General features: G+C 49.1%; 1 protein-coding gene across 2 annotated transcripts in view; it reads left to right on the forward strand.

Annotated features, from left to right (window-relative positions):
• The window catches only part of HIVEP3 (HIVEP zinc finger 3), a 460018-nt gene that overhangs the window by 384301 nt on the left and 48629 nt on the right, over positions 1-27088 (forward strand). For both annotated transcript variants that reach the window (XM_055341678.1, XM_055341679.1), the window contains 2 exons: positions 15285-20909; positions 25137-25282. In XM_055341678.1, the coding sequence (XP_055197653.1) occupies positions 15837-20909; positions 25137-25282 (5219 nt within the window). In that variant the 5' untranslated portion in view covers positions 15285-15836. The remainder of the gene's footprint in view (positions 1-15284; positions 20910-25136; positions 25283-27088) is intronic.

The raw sequence follows: 27088 nt of genomic DNA on the forward strand, positions 1-27088 counted from the left end.
CCAAGTAGGCACATAATATTGACCATCGCAAGTGGGTTTGAAGGACACTGAGGAGTTTGCCACATGTCTAGGAAGGACAGAGCATTTTGGGCAGTGGGAACCATGGGCATTCCGAGAAGTCTACAGCTCCCTGTGGTGAGAACACACAGGATGGAAGAAGGGGTGAGATGAGTCTGGAGATGCAAGCAGGAGCCCCTCAAGAGACCTTCGGAACCATGTGATGGAGCCTGTACTATGTGGGAAGAAGGCCAAGGGGTCTTAGGAAGGAGAGCTGTTATGAACCAGAGACAGCCTCTGGGAAGCCCCCAGGGAATGGGATGGAGCCCCTTCCTCCCAACAGTTGATGCAGACAACTACATGACTCTCAGCTCTGCGGATGGCAAGGTACAGAGGGTTGGTGATCAGCTACCTCCAAAGGCTCTTCCCAGAAGCTGAAAGAGGACAAAACCAGCAAGCCAGGTGCCCATATCATGGCTTTCAGGCCTCTTTGGCAGTCCAGTCACTGACTACTACTGCCTGGTGGACCACAGGCTGCCCAGGCAAGCAGGACGAGCTGTTCCTGCCCTTCGTGGAAGTAGGTAGGCTTTGCTGCCTCGGTGTTGGGACCATCAAGTGCATTCTCTATGGAGGTGGACACTGTGGGGTTCTAAGCTGATGGACCGACATTCCTCCTAATGCAACAGGATCCTGGAAAAGGCATCGGTGACTCAGTGAACCACAATGCATAGTTTCCTAACCACCAGCACACAAGTGTCCAGCTCCAGATCCTGGAATTATCAGAAGATAAAGCCATTTTTGAGAGGAGGACATCTTAATATTAGAAAACAAGATAGAATGCCATTCATGGACCAAAATGTTGATAGCTCTTAGGAAGATAAGAAACCCACAAGATTGCATAAACAGAGAAATCAGAGCAGAAGATACTACAGATAAGACCCCAGAGGACTGAGTGATATTTTTTTTACTCCAGAAAAGCCAAGCGTTGTTCAAGCCAGAAGCCAACAAAATGAAGAATAGGAATGGGCTGCCAGAGTTGAAGAGTCCCTTAAAAAACTTTTTAGAAGAGCAAGTACAGCTCAACCCCTCTCACTTTCTATGTGTGGAGGCAGGTGGCCAGTGGTAGGCCAAGCCCAAGAGATACTCTCTAAGGAAAGTGATGGGGCCAGGGTCTAACAGAAGCCCAGCTGAAAGAATCCAGACTCCCTACCAACCTGGTGTGGGGGCAGGGAGCACACAGGGGACATAGGCACCCTGCCTCCAGTGAAGTCTACCTCCATGCCCACTGCAAAGTCAACCCCTTCTTTCAGTGATTGCTAGACTTGCCATCATAATCCTCTTCCCTCTTATATAGAGCGCCTTTCCCCCAGTAGGATGGGCTCATGATTCTACCCTCATATTCAAGGACAAACCTGTCAGGAAAGAGACCAGAAACTTCACAAGAAGCCCTATGCAGTTAATTATTTCATCAATAGCCTCTTCCTCTCCTTCTGTGGTGAAGGATATTTGATCAGGGTACATGGCCACCCAGCTAGAGACTATGTTACCAAGGCTTTGGTAGTGTGACCTGAAATAACATGTACAATTTCCAGTCTTGCCATCCCCTTTTTCCCTTTCCTGCTGACCAGAGTGTGGACACGATGGTGGATAATGGCAGCCAAATGCCGTGGGTGGAAGAAGAGCAAGTTCAAAGATACCCACACTGGGAAGCCACATATCAACCCATGGCCACTTAGACTGTTACATGAGATGGAAGCAAACCCCTGTCTTGTCTAAGCCACTCTTCAGTTGGGTCCTTGTAGCAGGAACTGGAACCTATATCCTAGCACATATACCAAATTCACAATGCAGTCCTACATTCACAAATAGGATCAGATGTTAGAAGAGAGCCAATAGCAGAAAGAGAAGGCCTGAAATGAAAATAAAAGAAAAAGAAAAAGAAAAAAGGAGAGCTCACTCCAAGAGAAATAGTTCAAATATAAGAGAACCCTAGAATCAATAATCATTAGTATCTTTGGCAATAATTGAGATTATATTTCATTTACTAGAAAGGAACCAGTGGCTATAAAGGAGGAACCAGTGGCTACAAAGGAGGAACCAGAGAAAAGGAAACAATTATTGAAAATTTAAAATATAACTCCTGAAAAAAAATCAGTGGGTGAACTGAATGACATAATTGATATGGATGAAGACCAAGTTGGTGATCTAGAAGTTAAAACTAATATCCAAGAATGCAGAGCAAAACATCAAGGAGAAAGAATTCAGATCCACAGAGGCCATATCTAGGAGGTTCAGAATCCATCAAAGAGGAAATCTAGAAGCAGAGACCACAGACAATGGCCGAGGGAGAGGGAGGGGTAGAAATAGTCAAAGATATAACAAGAGAAATTTTCCAAGTTGAAGAAACACAGAGAGAGTTTAAAATTAAAACAGCACACTGAATTCGGGATAGGAATTAGTGGAAAGAACATGTAGACCCATCTTGCTGAAATGTCAGAACAATGGTGAAAAACAAAATGCTTCCAGAGAGAATAAAATCTTACATCAGCATTTCTCATCAGTTAAACAAGATGCCCAAGGACAGTGGAGCAGTGCTCTCAAAAGTGTGGAAGACATTGATTTCGAACTAAAAATTCTATCCTGATTTTGAAATCAAAATAAAGATTTTTGTTTGTTTGTAAGAGCTCAGGAAGTTTATTACTCAGTCGTCTATATTTTTCTGAGAAAAAAAAAAACAGGAACAATAATGAAAACCTCCTGGAGTTATTTCTGTCAATCAAAAATGGAATCCAAAAAGGTGATGATGTGGGATTCAAGAAGTGAAGGAAGCCATAAATACTTTATAGGAATATGTGTTGGCTCTTAAATTATGGTAGACTTTTCTTGTGATGAAGATTCAGTCCTATGGAATTAAATTTCTTTTTCTCAAGTCTATTCATGCTAAGTGGTTCCCCAGGGAGTGAGATCTTCACAAGCATATTGTTGATTAGCTTCAGTTTTAAAAATCAACCTAAGTCTATAGACTAGAAATGTGTTATGAAACTTAGGAAATGTAGGAGTAATAATATATAACTCACAAAAATTTGAAGGTGGATGGAAGAAAGGAGGTGGAAAGAAGAGTATGTGCACATTTCTTCATTGTTCATAACAGAAAGTGGATAGTGTCTAAAGTTGATGGACAAGGAAACAGCAATTAAAGTATATTATTTGAAGATGTCAGAGGCAACTGCCACGACAACCAATATGTAACTATCAAAAATGGCAAGATGGTTGGAAGGAAGGTGGGGAGAGGGCAATACAGAAAATTACTCAGGTTTCAGAGCAGAGGGTCAGTCCCATAACTGAGTGAGGATGGTTTTAAAATCTGGGGCCTGGAAGACATCAGACTTTGGAGAAATTAATAACTTTAGAAGAAAGGGACTCCACAACCACACCAGCACTGCATCTCATCAGTACTTGCTGCCACACCAACACACCTGCTCTGCAACTCCAGGCATCTGATGTGTCATGACTGTGGGAAGGCTCATTCATTCATTCATTCATTCAACGAATGTTTATGGGGAACTCATTGAAATATACATATCAGAAGCCTGTTCAATTCATGTCCTTGGCTGCTTCTCCCCCCTACTGTGCACTGTACACCTACCTGATCTTCTAATGCTGGACTGGCCACCACCTCCCACACTCAGGGTTACCCTAGCATCATCCTGTCTTTCCCCACGCTAATTCCCTTTCCTGCCTGATGAAATCCCTTTGTCCTTCAGAGCCCAGTGTACCTTCTCTATAGCCTACCCTCATGATCTGTCTCTCCCCCGCCAACCTGTACTCAGAACCTATCGCCATCATGGTGTCTACTATACCTTATTACCTGGTTTTGTTTGTGTCTCTTTCCTTAAAGGCTTTGTATCTTTCAAGTGCAAAGACTATGTCTTTTTTTATTTTTATTTTTACTAATTTTTATTTATTTATGATAGTCACACAGAGAGAGAGAGAAAGAGAGAGAGAGAGAGAGAGAGAGAGAGAGAGAGAGAGAGAGGCAAAGGGAGAAGCAGGCTCCATGCACCGGGAGCCCGACGTGGGACTCAATCCCAGGTCTCCAGGATCACGCCCTGGGCCAAAGGCAGGCGCCAAACCGCTGCGCCACCCAGGGATCCCCTATGTCTTTTTTTTAAATTGAGACGTAACATACATACAGTTACGTACACATATCATAAGTATACAGCACAGAGTTTTTACATATATACAAATATGTGACACATATGTAACCAGATCCATATATAGAACGTTTTCTATCATAATCTTCTAGTCAATATCCACCTGCCCCACCAATGCTATTCACTATTCCAATTTATTTTATTTTATTTTATTTTATTTTATTTTATTTTATTTTATTTTATTTATTCATGAGAAACACACACAGAGAGAGGCAGAGACACAGGAAGAGGGAGAAGCAGGCTCCATGCAGGGAGCCCGATGTGGGACTCGATCCTGGGACTCCAGGATCACACCCTGAGCCAAAGGCAGATGCTCAACCACTGAGCCACCCAGGCATCCCCATTATTCTAATGTCTAATACCATAAAATTAGTCTTGCCTATTCTTAAACTTCAGTTAAGTGGGATTATACAGTATATAGTCTATTGTGTCTGAATTCCTTGCTTATTATTATAGCTGTCAGATCCATCCATATTCTTTCTATAGCAGTACTTGTACTTTTTTATTATTATGTAATAATTCTTGTATGAATATATAGCAATTTATTTATCTGTTCTATTCGTTGTTGGCATTTAGGTTTCTTTCAGTTTTTTTGCTATCCTGGATAAGGCTAATGTGAACGTTCTTGTTTGTGTTTTGTGACAGACAGATGTGTGCACTTACGTGAGATGTCTTCTTAGAAGTTGAATTTGGGGGTCATAGGGTAGGTGTGTGTTCGGCTCGGAAGATTTTTGCCAGTTAGTTGTCCCAAGGTTGTGTCTATTTACCTTCCCACCAACAGTGTACAAGAAGAGTTCCAGTTGCTCTACGTCCTTGCCAATATTGGTAACATTTTGTTTGTTTCACGTTAGTCATTCTGGTGAATGGGTGGTAGATTTAATTTATATTTCCCTAATGGGAAATGGTGCTGACACCTTTTCATACATTTATGGATCATTTAGGCAATCCGTTATTTAAAATACCTCTTCGAATATTTTGCCATTTTTAAAAAAATTATGGTAAAATACATATAAAATTTACCATCTTAACTGTTTTGATGTTCAGTAGTGTTAAGTATTTTCGCATTGTTGTGCAATGTGAATGCATCTCCAGCTTGCAAAACTGAAACCCTATACTCATTAAGCAACAGTTTTTAACCCTCCCCGCCCCTCAGCCCCTGTCAGCCACCATTCTTTCTATCTTTGTGAGCTTGACTGTTGTAGGTATCTCACGTAAGTGGAATCATACAGTATTTGGTTTTTTGTGGCTGACTTATTTCACTTAGTATAATATTTTCAAGGTTCATCTGTGTTGTAGACTGTGTCAGAATTTCCTTCCATTTTAAGGCAGACAGGCTAATATTCCATTGCATGTATACACCACATTTTGTTTGTCCATTCATCCATTGATGGATACTTGGGTTACTTCCAATTTTCGCGTGTTATGAATAATGCCACTATGAACATGAGTGGACAGGTGTCTCTTTGAGACTCTGGTTTCAATTTTTTGGAGTTTATACCCAGAAGTAGCATTTCTAGATCATATGGTAATTCAATTTTTAATTTTTTTGAGGAATCACCACACTGTTTTACAGAGGCTTTACTATTTTGCATTCCCATCAGCAGTGCACAATGGTTCTAATTTTTCCACATTTTCGCCAACACTTGTTACTGTTGCTATTTATATATATATATAATGTATTATATTATATATTATATATAAATAGTTGTATATATTTTTTCTGGGGTTTTATAAAAATAATAGGCATCCCAGTGTCTGTGAAGTGATATCTCATGGTTTTGATTTGCATTTCCCTAATGATCGGTGATATTGAACATCTTTTCACATGCTTGTTGGCCATTTGTATGTCTCCTTTGTTCATTTTTTAATCTGGTTGTTTGGTTTTTGTTTTTGAGTTGTAGGAGTTATTTACATATTCTGGATATTAACCCCTTCTCATATATATGATTTGCAAATGGTCTCTCCCATTCTGTAGGTTGCCTTTTTATTCTGTTGATTATGTTCTGTGGTGCACAGAAGTTTTAAATTTTGATTAAGTCCAGTTTATCTATTTTTGCTTTGGGTGCCTGTGCTTTTAGTGGCATATCCAGGAAATCATCACTAAATCCAATACCATGAAGTTTTCCCTCTATGTTTCCTTCTAAGAGTTTTACAGTTTTAGCTTTTATCTTAGATCTTTGATCCATTTTGAGTTAATTTGGGCCATTTTCAATTGGGTTGTCTGCCTTTTTGCATTCATTTTTAGGACTTTTCTATATTTTGGATGAGTCCTTTGTTGAATATGTATCACAAATATCTTCTCCCAGTCTGTGGCTTGTATTTTTATTCTATTGTTGGTATCTTCTGATGAACAGAAGTTGTGTGTCTGGCTTTGAAGATTTTGCCAATCTTTAGAAAGTTTTCCATTTTAATGAAGCCCAGTTTATCAGTCCTTTCCTTTATGATGATGTGATTGTGCGTTTTGTAAACTGTGTAAGAAATCTTTGCTGGCCCCAAATTCATATTTTCTTCTATAAGCTTTGTTATTTAATCTTTTGCATCCAGGCTTCACATTAATTTGTGTATGTGGTAGGGGTAGGGCCCAAGGTTTATTTTTTATCCACATGGATACTCAGTTGCTTTAGCACCATTTATTGAAAAGATTATCATTTCCTTCACCAAGTACAATAGCACCTTAGTTACAAATCAGGTAATTTTGTATGAGGGGATCTGTTTCATTAGTCTGTTGTTTCCATTGATGATTTTTTTTTTTTTTTGGTGCCACACTGTCTTGATTACTGTAGCTTTATAGTAAGAGCTATAATTTATATCTGTTTTCACATTACTGGCCTGGCATTGAAAAGGCCCATGTAATGCTTGCAGACTGAGTGAATAAATGAACAAATGAGTTGTCAAGTAATCATTATAACTGCCATCTCATTACCAGTATACTTCTATGCATCCTGCCACATGGGCAAGAATGGTGGAGACCACAGGTAATACCTACTTTTGTCATTGTCCAACTTTGGAACAAACTATATAATGTCACCCAGTCGCCCTAGTCATTCTTCTTTATGTGGTTTATTCTATAATGTGTGTGTGTGTGTGTTATAGTATATTGTGTATATTGCCCTTTTTAGTAGACCTAAGAACCTTAGCTACCCAGGAGGTTTGTAGATCGGTGTGTCTTTTTTTTTTTTTTTTGAAAGATTTTATTTATTTATTCATGAGAGACAGAGAGAGAGAGGCAGAGACACAGGCAGAGGGAGAAGCAGGCTCCATGCAGGGAGCCTGACATGGGATTCAATCCTGGGTCCCCAGGATCAGGCCCTGGGCTGAAGGAGGCGCTAAACCCCTGAGCCACTCGGGCTGCCCTAGGTGTGCCTTTTATACCACAGTCATTTGCATAAAAACAAAAGCCATCAAAGGAACAGCTAGAGACCTGCTGGAAACCAAGAGAACAGGCCATGGCATCAAATGTGTGGGTCTTTCTTAGGCAGTGTTGATGAGAGACTGGAAGAATGAAATGGCCAACAACTATACCCACCCTGGCCCAGCTCACTTCAGACTTTGTTCTTCCCTAAGCCTTTTGACCTGCAAGTACTTCCTGAACCACTTAGATAAGCAGGTTGAGTTAAATTCAGAAGCTCACCAGTTCTGAACATCCAGAAGCCTCCTTTAATCTTGACTAAACAAGGTGGATATATATAAATGATGAGATAGGTGAATAGATAACTAGATTTTTTTTGATAACTAGATTTATAACAATGGAGAACTTAGTAAATTAATCAACTACAAGCATCTGGGGTTCACCAAGCCCTTGCTGAGGCGAGACCACAGTCCCTGACTGCAGTTCATTTTCAATCTCAATGGAAACAAGACTTAAAAATTGTACTTTTCTACATGGAGGGGGGCAACAAAGCTCTTAATAAGGCCAGCCCAACTACTAGGAATGGGGTTTAATTCCCCAAGTGTTAGGACTGTGACTCGAACCTGAGTTCTGTCTGCCAGGATTCTACTGCCTTAAGGGTCTCTACTGCAGGTTGTGGCTGTGCCATTACCAGCTTCGTGATTCTGTGCCCCAACTTCCTCATCCACAACATGAGGATGAAGGTAGTGCCAGCCTGACAGCTGTTGTATAGAACACTAGGAACAGCTCCAGCACGTGTTAAGAGTTAGGTTGTCAATCTAGACAAAAGACATAGGTTAGGACTTTCTTTGCCTGAGCTGTCACAACCACATGTACTCAGGACCAAGTCTGGGCTTCCATGGGTTTGGCAGAGTACAGTTCTGTCTGCATTATTTCTTGATCTTGACTGTGAAACAGGTTCCTGCATTCCTTGGGGCTGTTGCTGGAGACCTGGTCTGCCCTGCAGTGTCAATTCCACCTTTGTCCCTGTGCTCTCTGACAGGAAGACAAACACCAGCCTGGTGTAACTCACCCAGGATTGTCTAGTTTCCCCTTTGTTATGAAGAAACTTGGATTTTTGACCACTGTGCAGAAATTCCGAGCCCTGTCTGGGTCTTGGGGTTAGGAAGGAGGAGAAGGAAAACTAGAAATGCAGAGACCACAGTCATCCAAGGGAAATGACTTGGGAACCTCCCAGACAGTGAATAATCTACTACTCACTGCAGGGAGGGAAACATTTATCAAGAAACTCAGTCCTGAGGTTAGTAGGGTCATGAAAAGGGATTTACACGTAGGGAGGAGAATTTGGTGCAAGTGGAGGTGGCTGTAGTTAACCAGGAAGACTTCCTGGAGGATCTGGGGTACTGGGAAGGAAGAGAAAATCCACCTGGGCCTTTGTGATCAAGGTCAGTGCTCTTGGGGGTTTGTTAGGTGGCAATCTGCTCTTGGGGTTCAAATTCTACCTCTGCCCTTTCTTGTGTCATCTGAAGCAATTGGCGTCACTTCACTGAGCCTTGGTTTTCTCCTCTACAAAAAGGGAACCTGTGTGAGAATCAACATGTTAATCTTTAGTATAGTTTGGGGACATGATAGGTGCTCATTTAAGTATTTTGAAAATATTTTCAATATTTTACTTAGCACTGGGTCCAGTGCCAGGGACTGGAAATGTGAAGATAAATCCCAGTCTCTGTCCAGTCCAGGGAGACATAGGTTTGCTGGGAAGATGCTGATGAATTGGTTAAGCCACAGACCTGACATGTTGAGCTTCTTAAGGAAACACCCCTATTTGACCCATTGGATTAGTGGAAAACTTCATCTTGGCACAGGTAATCCAGCAGACCCTGGTAGTGCCTATTTTCCATGAGTGAATCCAGGCCAGACCGTGTGTGGGTCTAGTTGCCCTGAAAACATTATCCAGCCAGCAGTCTGCCCCTGAGTATCTCATGGGATAGACTCTGCCTTCCACCTGCTTTCCAAGGGGCAATACGAACCCAGCTCAGTTAGAAGATGTGTGGTACAACTGATCCTTCACAGTTTGGGGCTTTTTCTTTTGTTTTGTTTTGCTTTGTTATTCTAGGGCCTAGGAGGGAATGTGCAGAAGCTCCTGCCTGTGCCCTGAACTCACCCCAGCACAGTGTGGGATCCTTGCCCAGACACTCTGGGCTCAGGAGCCCCAAAGCCTTGGCTAGGGTAGAGGCCACAAACTCATTCCCTGTGGCCACATTCCAGCCTCCTGTGCTCTGCATATGCTGTACCTCCCACCTAGACTAGAATCCCTTCCTTCCAAATCTCACCATCAGTATTTTCCCCATCTTTCAAGGCCTAGCTCAAACACACCTTCTTTCTGCAAAGCATTCCCTAACTCCTCTGTGGGATCAGTCTTCAGATTCCTTTCGCTGCTTGTTCCCTTGGCAACAGCAGTGTGTAAACAGAGAGAGGTCAAGAGCATGCCAGTTAGAGGGCAATGCATGGTGAAAGTGCAGAGTGGAGAGAGGAAGCTGGGAAGGCTGGGCAGGGCTTGTTATGAGAGCTGAAATGTCATTGGCTGAATCTCCCTGCAGTGGGGCGCTCCTGAGCGTTCTTGACAGAGGGAGAGGCTGGGTGAGGTTCACAATTGAAGAGATTTCTCTTTCCACAATGGATGGTGGGTGGGATGGGAAATGTTGGGAACCTAGGGACAAGGTGATTAGTTAGAGAAAGCACTTAAAAGAGTTTCATAAGTTTTCCCAAATGCCAGGCTGTGGAAAAGAAAATTATATGTTAGATTTACATGGAGAAATTTGTAAAAAATATGGCTCCTGTGGCCCTTGCCTCAGTGATTCTTTTTTGGTGGATCTGGAATGGGGCTAGAGCCTTTGCTTTCAGAAAATGTCCCAGGGCATTTCAGGAGAGTGGAGGTGGTCTCAATAATGATGTTAGGAAAACTGGATAAGTGCATTGGAAAAAATTAAGCTTTATCCCTACTTCATTCCTTACACAAAAATAAATGCCAAATGGAGCCAAGATCCAATGGAAAGGAAAGAAGCAGGAGAGGGAAGGATGGAGGAAGTAAAGAATGGATGAACAAAGGGGTGGAGGAGCAGAGGGAGGAAGGGAAAAAATTAATTCATAAAGGAACTAGGAGAAATTGGGTGACATTCTAGAAAATTATCTTGGACATGAAATCTAAAAGTCCAAAAGGGAAAGACTGATGATGCATTTGACCACATAAAAACAAAGTTTTTCTGTTCAGAAAAACAAAATTTTTCTGTTAGAAAAGGTAAAGATTATACAAAAAGGATTAATATGCCCAAAATCAAAAGAAAACCAACAAGAAACCAATAAGAAAAATATAATTTACTAGAAACATAAACAAAGGATATGAAACATAATTCCCTGAATGAAATAATGGATTAATAGTTGTTCCAGAGTTATAAGCCTCCCTAGAGATCAAGAAACACAGATTTAATAAAAAATAAGATATCACTGTGCAGAATAATGGCCCCTACACGTCTTAATCCCTGGAACCTGTGAGTACGTTGCCTCTTGTGGGAAACTGAATTTTGCATATGTGGTTGAATTAAGAATCTGGTGGTAGGAGATGATCCTGGATTATCCAGGTGGGCCCAATGTCATTACAAGAGTCCTTACAAGAGAAAAAGGGAGGCAGGGCAGTCGGTGTTCATGATTCAATGTGAGAAGGATGTGGCTGGCCATTGGTTTTGAAGAAGGAGGGGGCCATGTGCCAAGGAGGCCGGCAGCCTCTAAAAAGTAGAAAAAACTGGAGGGTATTATGCTGAGTGAAATAAGTCAATCGGAGGAGGACAAACATTATATGGTCCCATTCATTTCGGGAATATAAATAATAGTGAAAGGGAATAGAGGGGAAGGGAGAAGAAATGGGTAGGAAATATCAGAAAGGGAGACAGAACATAAAGACTCCTAACTCTGGGAAACGAACTAGGGGTGGTGGAAGGGGAGGAGGGCAGGGGGTGGGGGTGACTGGGTGACGGGCACTGAGGGGGGCACTTGACGGCATGAGCACTGGGTGTTATTCTGTATGTTGGCAAATTGAACACCAATAAAAAAATAAATTTATAAAAAAATAAATAATTAATTAAAAGTAGGAAAAGACAAGAAAATAGATTCTTCCCTAGAGGCTCCTGAAAGAAGGTTGGGGACCTAGCCCTACCTTGCTTTTAGCCTAGTGGGACCCACTTCGGGTTTCTGACCTCTAGAACTGTACAATGGTAAGTTGTGTTGTTTTAAGCCCCTGTCTGTGACAGCTTGTGACAGTGGCAGGTGGAAACTAATTCAGCCATTTTGCCTCTTATTTTAGTAAATATGAAAGAGATCGGTTATATTCTAGGTAGGAAGGAGTGTGGAGAAATAGTCCTCACACGTAACCGGGGGGTCTGCAGATTGGTGCTTCTTGGAGAGCTCTTTGTCAAGACCCATCAGAAGCTTCAAGGTGCCTTCCCTTTAGCCAAGTATCTCTCCTTCTAGGAATTGATCCTGTTGTTACACTCACACGAGCATGCAGAGGGTACTCTAACACTCTGTGGGTCTCTGGCCCCAGCACCCTGCCCCCTTCCCTGTTGGGCTATCCTGACAGCTAGACCTATGAAGCTTCCAGAAGTAGAAGCTGAGTTGTCTGATGTGTTAACCAACTGGCTCTTGAAGCTCAGTTTCTCCTTGTTGTTCTAAGCTGGTTTCTAAGCCAGAGCTTCTGAAGGCTGTGGCCTGAGTGGCACACAACATGGAGCCTGGGGTCATTCTCCCACCATCAGCAGATGGTGTCCGTCCTCCCTCTGGCCTGAGGCTCAGGCCCCCGTTGGTCCGGCTCCTGGGCCCTGTCAGGGAGACCCTCTACCTCTGACCTCATGTCCCTGGCGACTTTTACAGGTGCCCTTACCAAGTTTCTGGAGAAGCAGCTTTGTCCTCCGTGACTTCAAGTTTATATGAAAATCATACCCGTACCCTCAGAAGCACAGAAGGTAGAAAAAAACCACTCTCTGGGTGTCACTTGGTCACAGTGATTAGAAATCGTCCTTCTAAAGGAGTTAAAAAGTAAGAAAGCATTTATACCAGTGTGCACCGCAATCCATTCCGAGGCTGAGGCCTTCATTGTTCTCATAGGTTTGCCCCATGTCTGCACCCACAGTTCTGGCTGCCTCTTGTATTAAGAACCTCGGCCCAGTCACGAGGTGTAGAGCAGGACAGAAGAGAGTACTGTCCCAGGAATCTGAGGACGAGTATGGCCCTGGACTAGTCATTGCCCGCCATGGCTCAGGTGCCTTCTGTGCAGAACGAGGGCGTGGGCCTTCCGGCTCACAGGCCTCACTGACTCCATGGTGTGGACGGATCCTGGTTGCTCCTCCCTCAGAGGGTTCAGGAAGGAGGGCCCTCCCTATAAAAGCACCAGGCCCAGCCCACGGAGGGGAAGGCCAGATGCTGACCCTAGGCACGTGGTGCTGGCCCAGTGAGTCACCTGATGACACAACAGTTACCTGTCTTCCTCATCCACCCCACCCCTCCTTCCTGGTCTGTGAACTGCTCCAAACCTCAGCCACTGGGTGCTTCCCCACCTGCCCCTGGAGAGCCTGTGGCTGGGTAAAGGGACAACCACAGGACCCAACAACGTAGGGTTGGCCAACTGACCCCTACTCAGATTCAGTCATGTCTCAGGGTCCCATCCGTCCATTGGAAGGAGCAGAGCTTACCACTAGCTAGTATTTGGGGGGTGCTTTGAGATCCTTGAATGAAAGGGTCAATAGAAATTGTAAGTACAGTAAACCCCTTATTATTCATACATGGCACCCAAGGGCCCCCACCAGAAGTTCTGGACCAGCCCAGAGAACAGTTCTCTCCCTGCACTGCGAATGACCCCTGCCTTGTCCCACCTTAGCTTAGCAAGGCCTGGGGGTGATGCCACCATCATGGTCTCCTCAACCTTAGCTGGGACCCCCATTTCTCCTGTCCAGAAGCCACAGCAAGTCTAGAATGTAAGTTGAAAGGCCTCCTTTGCTGTCACGCCTCTAGACACCTGCAGATGCTTTCCAGGGATACGGCCATGCCCCTTGGGGCCAAGCCAGTGCTTTGGTAGAACATGGAGCTGCAGACTGCAGCACCCATTGAGCCACAGAAGTCCTAGAGGACATCTCTTCATTGAGGCAGGAGATGCGCCCTGGCCAGGGGTTGGGACGCAGTGGGTGGTCTGACCCTGCCACCATCACAGTGGAAGTTTGAGGGAAAATCACATCATCCTTCTAGCCTCAACCTCCTCATCTGTCAAGTGAGGGGATTAGATGAGACACTCCATCTCTAAGAATCCCCTAGGAGGCCGGGGTGTAATTTCAGTTCCCAGAGCAAAGATGAAAAGTTTTCACCAGATGCCCAGAGACAGCACTTGTGCCTGGTTTGGGTCACAAGGTAAATATTCATTGTAAGGAAACCATTTGTTCCAGCTTGCCTGGGACAGCCCTGGTTTATTCCTTTTGCTCTTCCATAATTATTAGTACTGCCTCTTTCACCCTCAAAAGTGCCCCGGTTCGGATGATATGATCTGGTATCCACCCTACGGACAGGAATATGGGGAATGAGATTCCTTAGCCTTCCCCACCCTTGGCCTGCTTTGTGAGGATGCCTTCTCTGCCTGCGTTAAAGGAGGCCTTTGACTTGCTCAAAGAATAGCCGAGTTCTGACCTTCTGTCGACAAAAGTCAGTCGCTGCATTTGCTGGAGGGCTGTCATTTGAAGACGTGGGTGACCTCGTGCACCATTGACTGCCCCGTGTGAAGTGCCACATGAAAAGGTTCTCTGCAAGCAAGACTTTGCTTCCTGAAAAGAACTTAGATATTTCCTCCTCTCTGGCTCTAAGGGCTCTGTGATGGACCACATCTCCCTCTCCTCCTTGGCTGCCAGGAAAAGCTGGAGGAACCTTCCAGAATGATCCTCCCAGCTCTTGTTTGGCAGAGTAGCTACGGCTGTGTTAGACTGTGAGTTTGCACAGGCTGGGGTGGTGATTTTAGCTTTTCCATGAAACATGGGCTTGGGTTAGCAAGGAGGATAAAACCATGAATGGTGCCCCTCATGGCTACCTTCAGAGCCCAGGGTCAGAGAAAGAAGAAGAGTCACCTGAAAATAATCTATCCCTTGGAAAGCTCATCCCTGAATAACACCTCCGCACCTCCTCCTGCACCAGCTGTAGGACGAGCCCACATCTGTCCAGTGACATCCATGGCCATTGTCCTGCTGGACTCCATTGAAGCCCCAAGGCACAGTTGAGGCAGGACTTGATGTTACCCCATTGTATGGATTGGGCAACCGAGCCTTCGGGAGCTGACCTGCCTCAGGGCAGAGCTGAGGTCTCCCATCCCCAAGTGTCCTGCAGTTCCCAGAGCCTTCCCTCCCCTTCCACTCCTACCACCCCACACAGCCACAGTCCTCAGAACCGCAGGTGGCACTCTGGGCACCCAACACCCCTGTGAATGCAGGTGAGGGAGGTTCAGGCCATGATCAGGTGCAGAGAGTGGGGGGCTGTGACTTTGGGTTGAGTCTCCCTGGTTAATCTTTCAGGGACATCACTGTGTGTCACAGAGACTGAGTTGCACGGGTCATGGACAAATCGCAGTAACTCTCTCTTCTCTTGTGTGTGTGTGTGTGTGTGTGTGTGTGTGTGTGCGCGTGTGTGCTTTCATCAAGTAGAAGAGCGTGAATTTCCCTCAGCGGCCGCTGTTCTCCATCCCGGGACCAAAGGGGAGAAGGGACCCGACAGAGCTGCCCGAGGCTCCAGCGTGGCTTCTCGAGAGCCGGGACCGGGGATGATTGGGCCGTGCATACAGATGTCTCTAGCCTCCGACCGTTCGCATAGCACACAGGGGACTCGTGGGTGGCCACTTGCCACTGCCAACTGAAACAGTATGATGGCGACATCAACGTCCTTCATGACGTTTCCACGACAGACATTCAGGCAGAAAGTGCCGGTGTGTTTTCTGTCTTCAAAGTAGAGGGCCATGCCTCACCAATGTGAATAGTTTGGGCCCCGATGACCTGCTCTGAGTCCACTCGCAGCCAGTGACACTTGCAAAAAAAAAAAAAAAAAAAAAAACCACCTCCCAAAGCCCATCTTGGGTTTGGTTTCCGTAACTCTTGACCAATGTGGCCAAAGCCAGACGCCTCCTTGGGACACTTGGATTATTCATAAATGCAGCCTGCCCCAACCCTCCCTGAATAGCATCTGAAGTCTCTGTGGAGGTCATGGATCCTGAACAAAGTGTCAAGGGCACCAAGAAGGCTGAGGGAAGTCCCCGGAAGCGGCTGACCAAAGGAGAGGCCGTGCAGGCCAGCATTGCGTCCAGCACCCCGTACCCAGGTGGCAGCACGGCCGCCACCCAAGAGGGCCCCCTCCAAGAGCTCCTAGCCCCGCAGCCCTTCCCGGGCCCCCCGTCGGTTCTTAGGGAAGGCTCTCAGGAGAAAACCGGCCAGCAGCAGAAGCCCTCCAAGAGGTCCTCCATTGACACCTCCGTCCCCATCTCCCAGCTTCCGCAGCACCCTCTGACACCAGCATTCATGTCGCCTGGCAAACCGGAGCATCTCCTGGAGGGGTCCACGTGGCAGCTGGTCGACCCCATGAGACCCGGACCCTCAAGCTCCTTCGTGACCCCTGGGCTCCATCCGCCAAGCCAGCTCCTCCCCTCCCATGCTTCCATCATCCCCCCCGAGGACCTGCCTGGCATCCCCAAAGTCTTCGTGCCCCGTCCCTCCCAGGTGTCCCTGAAGCCCCCAGAAGAGGTGCACAAGAAGGAGAGGAAACCGCAGAAGCCAGGCAAGTACATATGTCAGTACTGCAGCCGGCCCTGCGCCAAGCCCAGCGTGCTCCAGAAGCATATCCGCTCGCACACGGGCGAGCGGCCCTACCCCTGCGGCCCCTGTGGCTTCTCATTCAAGACCAAGAGTAACCTGTACAAGCACAGGAAGTCCCATGCCCACCGCATCAAGGCCGGCCTGGCCTCGGGAGTGGGTGGCGAGATGTACCCCCCGGGGCTGGAGATGGAGAGGATCCCCGGGGAGGAGTTCGAGGAGCCCACCGAGGGGGAAAGCACAGATTCGGAGGACGAAACAGGCACCACGTCCACCCACCCCGCAGAGCTCTCCCCCAGGCCCAAGCACCCGCTCCTGTCCAGCGGATTGTACAGCTCCGGGAGCCAGGGCTCCAGCCACGATCGCTGCTCCCTGTCCCAGTCCAGCTCGGCCCCGTCGCTCGAGGACCCTGCTCCGTTCACGGAACCCTCATCCGAACACCCCCTGAGCCAGAAACCCGAAGACACCCACACCATAAAGCAGAAGCTGGCCCTCCGCCTGAGTGAGAGGAAGAAGGTGATGGACGAGCAGGCGTTTCTGAGCCCAGGCAGCAAAGGGAGCACAGAATCTGGGTATTTCTCCCGCTCTGAGAGCGCCGAGCAGCAGGTCAGCCCCCCGAACACGAATGCCAGGTCCTACGCCGAGATCATCTTTGGCAAGTGCGGGCGGATCGGGCAGCGGACGGCCATGCTGACGGCCACCTCCACCCAGCCCCTCCTGCCCCTGTCCTCCGAAGACAAGCCCAGCCTGGTGCCTTTGTCTGTGCCCCGGACGCAGGTCATCGAGCACATCACCAAGCTCATCACCATCAACGAGGCCGTGGTGGACACCAGCGAGATCGACAGCGTGAAGCCGAGGAGGAGCTCGCTGTCCAGGCGCAGCAGCATGGAGTCCCCCAAATCCAGCCTCTACCGGGAGCCCCTGTCGTCCCACGGCGACAAGACAAGCAAGCCCGAACAATCACTGCTGAGCCTCCAGCACCCGCCCAGCACCACCCCCCCTGTGCCTCTGCTGAGAAGCCACTCAATGCCTTCTGCCACCTGCACCCTCAGTACCCCTCACCACACCTTCCGAGGTAGCTACTCCTTCGACGACCACATCACCGACTCTGAAGCCCTGAGCCGCAGTAGTCACGTGTTTACCTCCCACCCCCGGATGCTCAAGCGCCAGCCGGCCATCGAACTACCTTTGGGAGGGGAGTACAGTTCCGAGGAGCCGGGGTCCAGTAGCAAAGACGCGGCCTCCAAAGCCTCAGACGAGCCAGAAACCAAGGAAAGCGAACTCACCAAAAAGACCAAGAAGGGTCTGAAAACGAAAGGGGTGATCTATGAATGTAACATATGTGGTGCTCGGTACAAGAAAAGGGACAACTACGAGGCCCATAGGAAGTACTACTGCTCGGAGCTTCAGATCACGAAGCCCGTCCCTGCGGGTGCTCACGCGTCCCCAGAAGCCGAAAAGAGTCAGGCCGAGCACGAGCCCTGGCCCCAGATGATGCATTATAAACTGGGGACCACATTGGAGCTCACTCCGCTGAGGAAGAGGAGGAAAGAGAAGAGCCTTGGGGACGAGGAGGAGCCACCTGCCTTTGAGTCCACGAAAAGTCAGTTTGGCGGCCCCGGACCGTCCGAGGCTGTTCGGAACCTTCCCCTGGAGTCCACCAAGTCACCAGCAGAACCGAGTAAGTCAGTGCCCTCCCTGGAGGGACCCACGGGCTTCCAGCCAAGGACTCCCAAGCCAGGGTCTGGTCTAGAATCAGGGAAGGAGAGGAGAACCATATCCAAAGAAATTTCTGTCATCCAGCACACCAGCTCCTTCGAGAAGTCCGACTCTCTGGAGCAGCCCAGTGGCTTGGAAGGGGAAGACAAGCCCCCAGCCCCATTCTCCTCTCCCCCGCCTGCCCCGCATGGACGCTCAGCCCACTCCCTGCAGCCCAGGCTGGTCCGCCAGCCCAACATTCAGGTCCCCGAGATCCTGGTGACCGAGGAGCCCGACCAGCCAGACACGGAGCCCGAGCCGCCCCCTAAGGAACCTGAGAAGACGGAGGAATTCCAGTGGCCCCAGCGCAGCCAGACACTTGCCCAGCTCCCGGCCGAGAAGCTGCCACCCAAGAAGAAGAGGCTGCGCCTGGCGGAGATGGCCCAGTCATCGGGGGAGTCCAGCTTTGAGTCCTCCGCACCCCTGTCTCGCAGCCCCAGCCAGGAGAGCAGTGTCTCTCTGAGCGGGTCCAGCCGCTCCGCCTCCTTCGAGAGGGATGACCACGGAAAAGCTGAGGCCCCCGGGCTCTCGTCCGACCCACGCCCCAAACCCTTGGGCACCCACATGCTGACCGTCCCCAGCCACCACCCACACGCCCGAGAGATGCGGAGGTCAGCCTCAGAGCAGAGCCCCAACATTTCCCATTCTGCCCATATGACTGAGACACGCAGCAAATCATTCGACTATGGCAGCTTGTCCTTGACAGGCCCTTCTGGGCCAGCCCCGGTGGCTCCAGCAGCCCCGGCCACCCCGGCCGCCCTGCCAGAGAGAAGGAAGTGCTTTTTGGTGAGACAGGCCTCTCTGAGCAGGCCTCCGGAGACTGAGCCGGAGGGCACCCCCAAGGGAAGACAGGAGAGCGAGGAACCAAAGCCCTCATGCAGTAAGCCTTCCACCAAGAGCTCGTTGCCCCAGATTTCCTCAGTGGCCACCTCGCACAGCGGGCACCCGGGAGGCAAGAGCCAGGTGCAGGACAGACCCCCGCTGGGGTCCACTCCACCCTACACAGAAGCCCTGCAGGTGTTCCATCACCCCATCGCCCAGCTCCCCTTGCACGAGAAGCCGTACCTGCCCCCGCCCGTCTCTCTTTTCTCCTTCCAGCACCTCTTGCAGCATGAGCCAGGACAGTCTTCAGAATTCTTCTCCACCCAAGCCATGCCCAGCCTCCTCTCTGCACCGTACTCCATGCCCCCGCTTCCCCCTACCCTATTTCAAGCCCCGCCACTTCCTCTCCAGCCTACTGTTCTGCACCCAGGCCAGCTCCACCTCCCCCAGCTCATGCCTCACCCAGCCAGCATCCCCTTTCGGCAGCCCCCTTCGTTTCTCCCTGTGCCGTACCCTGCCTCGTCGGCACTCTCTTCTGGATTTTTCCTGCCTCTGCAATCCCAGTTCCCGCTTCCGCTCCCTGGCGATGTGGAAAGCCATCTGCCCCAGACCAAAACCAGCCTGGCCCCACTGGGAACAGGAACCACCGGCCTCTCCCCCAGCACAGAGTACAGCAGTGACGTCCCGCTTCCCCCCGTGGCTCCCCCAGCCAGCTGCTCGGCACCCACCTCAGCCCCTCCGCTGACCCTGCCTGCCTGTCCAGACACCATGGTGTCCCTGGTTGTGCCCGTCCGCATTCAGACCAACATGCCATCCTATGGGAGTGCCATGTACACCACCCTCTCCCAGATCCTGGTCACCCAGTCCCAAGGCAGCTCAGCAACTGTGACTCTTCCTAAGTACGAGGAGCCCCCATGCAAAGGGACGACTGTGTGTGGGACAGATGTGTACGAGGTTGGGCCTGGATTGGCCAGGGTAAGTGAAGAGCAGAACAGAGGTTTCCCGACTCCATACTTGAGAGTGCCTGTGACATTTCCTGAAAGAAAAGGCACTTCCCTGTCATCAGAGAGTGTCTTGAGCCTGGAGGGGAGCTCTTCAACAGTGGGGGGGAGCAAACGCGTCCTTTCACCAGCTGGCAGCCTTGAACTCACCATGGAGACCCAGCAGCAAAAAAGGGTGAAGGAAGAGGAGGCTTCCAAGGCAGATGAAAAGCTTGAGCTGGTAAAGCCGTGCAGCGTGGTGCTGACCAGCACGGAGGATGGCAAGAGGCCAGAGAAATCCCACTTGGGCAGCCAGGGCCAGGGCAGGAGGGAGCTGGAAACGGTGTCCAGCCTATCCTCAGATCCATCGGACCCCAAGGAAATGACTCCCCTTCCTCATTCCTCACTGCCCCATGTGACGGCCCCAGGCTCAGAGGCTTTGAAGGAATACGCCCAGCCATCTGGTAAGCCTCACCGGAGAGGGCTGCCCCCATTGAGTGTGAAGAAAGAAGATTCCAAGGAACAACCTGACCTCCCTCCACTGGCACCTTCCAGCTCGCTGCCTCTGTCAGAAACGTCCCCAAGACCAGCCAAGCCGCAAGAAGGTACGGACTCAAAGAAGGTACTGCAGTTCCCCAGCCTTCACACGACCACTAATGTCAGTTGGTGCTATTTAAACTACATTAAGCCAAATCACATCCAGCATGCAGATAGGAGGTCCTCTGTTTACGCTGGTTGGTGCATAAGTTTGTACAACCCCAACCTTCCAGGGGTTTCCACTAAAGCTGCTTTGTCCCTCCTGAGGTCTAAGCAGAAGGTGAGCAAAGAAACATACACCATGGCCACAGCTCCGCATCCTGAGACAGGAAGGCTTGTGCCATCCAGCTCCCGCAAGCCCCGCATGACAGAGGTAAGTCAGCCTTGTTTTTCCCGCTGAGTTGGCAAGCCTCTGCTGAGCTTTTAAGGCCACGTCCCCCTCAGGGTCCGTTTATGTAACTAGAGCCAGATGACTGGGCAGATTTCCTCTCCGTCCACTGTGACTGGCCACCTCAGAAGGAAAAATGTATTTATTGGGTTTCTTTGTCAGTGTGTTCCTCACATCACTAGACTAGATACATCTCAGTAAAGTGAGCTTTGAGGTGATCCTGCATCCCCTTTAGCTGCTATCATAAAATCAAAGATGCCATCTGAGCCATGAAAAAAAAAAAAAACCTCTCCAAAAGACTGAGTAGGAAAATTTGGCTGATAGGAAAGCCTGCAGCAATTTCAAAATTTTATGCCACCCCACAAGTTCTGTTAGCCTTTTCTTGCTTTTCTTATTCTCCACACCTGCTATTTCCATTCTCTGGTACCACTCAAAATCTTCTCGTACCCGAATTTCTAGAATGTGACACAAGAAGCTCCCAAAATACCCACTCTTTCCCTCCTATGAGTGGGACAGCCCACAGAGCTCGACCACCATGTTCTTCATCACCAGTAGGGGTAAGAGCACTCACAGCCTGACCCATCTGTGCTGTGTGGGAGCACCTGGCCCTGAGTGAGGGCTTGTCACATGCACCCTCCAGGGCCTCTGACCTGAGGCCTCCAGGAGCCATAGAGTAACTGACCCCTGCAAGTTCAGGAAGTTTGAAATTTGATCATTCCAGCTTTGCTTCAGGTACATGACACCCCCGTACCCTGAGAAGGCTGGCCTGGGCATCCAGGTCATGCGATGTTATGCCGACTTGGTGTTTGTGGAGTAAGAGTTGAGCTTGTTGCTTGAGTAGCCTCAGTGTGCCAAGTACTGTGCCAAATCCATTAAGTGCTTGTCCCTACCTGCGAGGCAGCAGTACCATCTCCCATTTATAGAGGAGAGACCCAAGGGTCAGAGGGTGAGAGATGTCAAGGTCACACAGCAGGTAATGGGCACACCCAGAATTTGAACTTAGACCTGTCTGACTCCAGATGATTGATTTTTCTTCTTGCAATTATTTGAGGAAAGAAAACCGTAAAAGTGACTGCAGATTTTAAAATGTTCAACAATGTGTTTTCAGACCAGACACTTTGATCAAATCAGGCATAAATCCACTAAACTAAATTCATATCCCAGATACATGAACAAAGCTGTGTTCAGGGGCACCTCCTATATTCGTTTCCTCCCTTTTATCACCAAGTGCCTTTTGTGCTCAGAATTTGTCCTTAGCTCAGCTGACTCTTCACAGGATCGTTTCCCAGATATGTTCTCTGAATATCCTTGTCAGTCTACAGGCATCCCTAGACGAGATGTCCACTTTTGCTGTAAACATCATGACCAATGTGCTCTCCATTGTGTCCTACTGACGACAACTATGCCCAAGATGCTGTTGTAATTATATTCACACTTATGACTTCTTGTGCCCCTGCTGTGGGCCAAGTAATGTGGAACTTTACTTTCATCCTCACAACCACCTTGAAAGGGTACTATATCACCATTTTATGGAGGAGAAGGCCAATTCACAGAGATGTTAGGTAGCCTGTACACGGGTGCACAGTTAATAAATGGCAGAGCCCGGATTCAAACCTAGACCTCGCCTTGAAGCCCTTTCAAATGATCTGGACTGCCTCTCTGTTTTAATGACTATACACTAAAAGGCCATTTTAAAAAAAGGAAGAGTTAATTTAGCTTAATCGAGTTGGGGAATCTTTTGTTTAAAATACTGCTTTCAAAATAAAATAAAATACTGCTTTCATAAAATGAGCTGAAACTACAAACTTTTCCTTGGAATAATTCATTCGATTCACTGGCCTGTTTCCTACCAGAAGTGCACCAATCCAGTGCCTTAATGTAACTGCATGGCCCATGGCTTTATGCCTTCCCACATACATGCCTCTATCTCTGGCCTCTGCTTGCATATCTCCAGCTCACTACCTCTTGGTACAACACAACCCATCTTTGGGCAGTGCCTTTAAAAAGTTCTTTACTGAGTTTGTCATCTTGCTTCCATTGTTTGTTAGTAGCTCTGAAAAGGCCCTTTAGGCTATCTTAGCATTTTAAAAATCTTCCAAACTGTCTTCATGTAGTTCTAGGCCACTCTATCAGGATTGAGTTGGGTCACAGGTAGTTTTTTCCCGTATATAAGGCCTGCAGAGGGCAGCCCTGGTGGCGCAGCGGTTTAGCGCTGCCTGCAGCCCGGGGTGTGATCCTGGAGACCCGGGATCGAGTCCCACATCAGGCTTGTTGCATGGAGCCTGCTTCTCCCTCTGCCTGTGTCTCTGCCCCTCTCTCTCTCTCTCTCTCTCTCTCTCTGTGTGTGTGTGTGTGTGTGTGTCTATGAATAAATAAATAAAATCTTTAAAAATATATATAAGGCCTGAAGAAACCGAAGCTTATTACAAACATCACTTTGAAGCCACATTCCATTCCTCAATTTCTCCTGCTTTTTTTTCTCCTTGGGGATCATTTTTGACAACCACATACTGCAAACAGATTGAAAACCAGGACTCCAGTGCCAAATTACCCCGATTTGAATCCCACTACCTCACTTACTAGCAGTGTGACCTTGGGCCAGTTACCTCTTCCATCTGTGCCTTGGTTTCCTCATCTATAAACTAGAGATATTAAAAATAGCTCACAGGGCTGTGAAGATAACTGAGTTAAAATATACAAAGTGTGTTTAGAATAGTGCTTGGCACGCTGGCACTCAATAATCATTTTTACAGTTCAAAGACAATCGTATTATTGTCTTTAAAAGCCAACATGGATTCCTGGTCCCCCACCCCGCCCCCCGCTCAGTTCCAACAGCGTTTCCTGATAGAGTAGTGTGTTGCTGCCCAAACCAGCCTCATCTAGCTTCGCCCAGACATCACAACTGGTGGTGAGAGAGAAGTCATCCATCAGCCTATGGAAGGCCCCTTGGTCATTCCACAGATGGCCCAGATGAGATAGTAAAAACAGCATGCTCTGGAAATCCATGGGCATTGCACAAAGTCCATTGCCTCCTGCCAAGGCAGCAATCCGTGGCCTCACTTGGTTTGCACTCCTCATCTCCAATTCTGAAGAAACTGTGTGAGTGGGGTGGGAGGGCACTGAGTCATAGATGTTGGCCCTGGAATGTATCTTCAAGATGATCTAAATCCCCTCAGAGATGAACTAATCCCAGAGAGAGAAACAATCCACACAAGGGTGGCTCAGCATGCAGTAGTGGCCTATGTGGTGCTAAGAATCAGATCCCCTGATTCCCAACCAGCTACCTTTCTGCTCAGCCCAACCCACCTGCATAGGGACAGGCATGACGGCTGGCACAGGAACAGGTGGTTTAGATTATCTCTGCACCGGGAGACATGGTTGCTTTCTCCCACTGGCTGTAAACGTGACCTTAATTGGCAGTGGTATGAAGTAGGATGAGAATCTCACTCTGGGCACTGTTGGCCCCAGCCCCCAGCCCTGCATCACAGCTCCCTATTCAAGGTGGGCCCACTTGCTGCTGCCATCAGAGGGTCTAGATGGCAGCATGAGCTAGCTCTCCTGAGCCAGCTCTCACCACTGAGGCCCATAGCTCTGTAGAGCATGGGTTCCCTTAGACTACCGGCCAGAGCCTGCACACCCCCGTCCAGGTGCGTGGCCATCAGTGAGACGCACAGCCTTGGTCAGGGCCCTCAGGAGACCCGCACTCTGCTCCCAGCAGTGCCCTTCACTTGCAGAGTGACCTTGATTTCTTGATCTATAAGACAGAATTGGAGCAGTTAATCTCCGGGGTGGAGTCTTCATTTATGTGTGCAACATCACTCACACTAGCTTCTCTGAGGCAGGCTCTGCTTTGGGTGCTGGTGTGACCAAGGACACCCAAGATGAGGACCTGTCCCCAGAAGGTTCTAGGCTAGTGTGAAAGGGAAAGCAAACCAAGCTTTTGTGGGAAGGCCTGGTCCTCCCAGGAGAAAGTCCTGGTGGGAGCCCCCGTTCGACACCAGCTAACCAGGTGACCTTGCAGGAGGGTCTTCACCTGTCCGGGGGTCCGTTTCCTTCCTTCCGCAAACCGCAGCTTCTAGCCCCTCTTCACAGGGTAGAGGGAAGAGTACGTGAGCCAGGCACAGCGGAGAGTAAGCGTGCAGTGCCATCAAGGGCGCCGTCCCATTGCTTCCGTTTAACAGCAGTGATTTTGTTGTTCCTGCGGTGGGCCAGGTTCACCTCCCTTCGCTGGTTTCCTCGGAAGGCCAGAAAGATCTAGCTAGAGTGCAGAAGGAAGAAGAGAAGCGAGGCAAGCCGGAGGAGGACGCTCCTGCCTCCAAAAGAGGGGAGCCAGCGAGGATCAAAATCTTCGAAGGAGGGTAAGAATCATGTTTGGTTTGCAATGTTTGCTTCTGCTTCCTGTGGAGTGAGAGCCGGTTCCGTCTGCGCCGAGGTGGGCAGCGCCTCCCCGGGCAGGGCCCGCAGGTGCTTTCCGGCAGATGCCACCTTCGTGGGACTCGCAGGCCATCTGTGTTCGGAGCACCGGGCTCCCTGGCGGGGGATGGGAAGCTGAGGCCTGCAGCAGTCTGGGTCTTTCTTCAGCCTCTCCTTGCCTCAGACGTTGGCCGCGGGTTTCTAGTCGCTGCATTGGGGCGGATAGTGTGCCCCCTCGGTCCTGTCCGGACTGCCACCTACCTTGGTGCACGTTTCCCAAAGAATCACCTCTGTCCTGCCCAAGCGGCTGCATGGACGTACCTGGTGGCCCACAGGGGACTCGGGCCCTGCCCTCAGGCTGTCTGCAGGGCTCATGATGAATGTGCTGCCCACTCCAGCAGTCTACACCGGTCCCAGGCTCGTTGGTCGGTAACTATTTGGAATATCATCCCTGGATTTTTACCGTTGGCGCTTATCTTTGGAAACCTAATGATCTGAACATCTGACACCTCACTCTGGGGGGCCCTCTGGGCTTCAGCAGGGTGCCTTGTTTCGGACTTGCTTTGTGGAAGTTTTGTGCAAGCTGTGTTCTGTGTGACCACGTGTTTGCTCCCTGGGATGTGGGTGTCTGTAAGCAGAGCCTGTGGTGTCTGTCTCAGGGTCCTGTGTCTGTGTCCCCAGTGTGATCAATGCAGCCCTCGTCCTACCCAGTCCCAAGGGGCGATAGCACGAGGGGAAACCTCCCTCCTGCGGAGGATAGTCCTCGTGAGCACCAGCCAACATGGGGTGTCACTGGGGGGGCCTGCCATCCTCCAGCGCCTGCGGGTGCCTGACTCACAAGGTCAAAGCGGGAGGTGCCGAATTCCTCTGTTAGTTGGGGACAGCAGAGGCGGCCAAGCTCCCCAGAGCCACCAGAGGGCATCTTCTGGGGGCAGTGAGGAGCTTGGGCTCTCAGGAGCAGGGGCGTTTGGCAACAAAACTTGGGGAGTTGGGTTGTCACAGTGACGTGGGAGGGAGTCAGAATGGCAAAAAAAAATGCAATGGTGGGGATACCACCGTCTAGGGGAGAAGCATCCCCTACAGGGGAGTTCCAGTAGCGGCTCCATTGAGAACCACTAGACCAAAGGTTTTTCAAAATAGAACCCTCTTTCCAACTGGAGAAGGACCAGTTTGTCTCCTGCTATTTGAACGGAGCGCCCTCTTGTGTCTCCGTGTTCTCACATCACTGGCTACGTAAGAGGCCCCCTAAGACTTCGTCCAAGGATTGATGCGTCTGGTCACGGCGACTTGCGTCTTCTCCTCGTGCTTCCAGAACTGTCTGTGAGGCCCCGAGGGGCTGCTGAGAGATAGCTGGTGTGCAGGAAGAGGTTTGCTTCTTCCCTGAGAAGCCGCTGCCTGCAGACTGAGATCGGGTCCTCCAGGCGGCCCTCTGCTGCCCTGGTTTCCCTGGGAGGCCTGAGCGGGGGCAGGGCAGCTGGCAGGAGCCTCTACCCGCCCCCCCCCCCCAGAGAGTTCACAGCTCCAGGCACCTGCTAGAAGCTCTGCCTCATGGTCTGCCTTCAGCTGCAATGCCAAAGGTTACACCTGAGTCCCCTTCTCTTCCTACAGCCTGGGCGTTGTGCACACGCACATACACACACACACACACACACACACACACACACACACACACCTCCCGCCCCACTGTCCCGCCCAGGTTGCCGCTTAGTCAGTCCCACCTGCTCTGTTCCAGAATCTCTGCTTGCCACGGC

Source organism: Nyctereutes procyonoides, unplaced genomic scaffold (assembly GCF_905146905.1).
Source record: "Nyctereutes procyonoides isolate TBG_1078 unplaced genomic scaffold, NYPRO_anot_genome, whole genome shotgun sequence".
Lineage (NCBI taxonomy): Eukaryota > Metazoa > Chordata > Mammalia > Carnivora > Canidae > Nyctereutes > Nyctereutes procyonoides.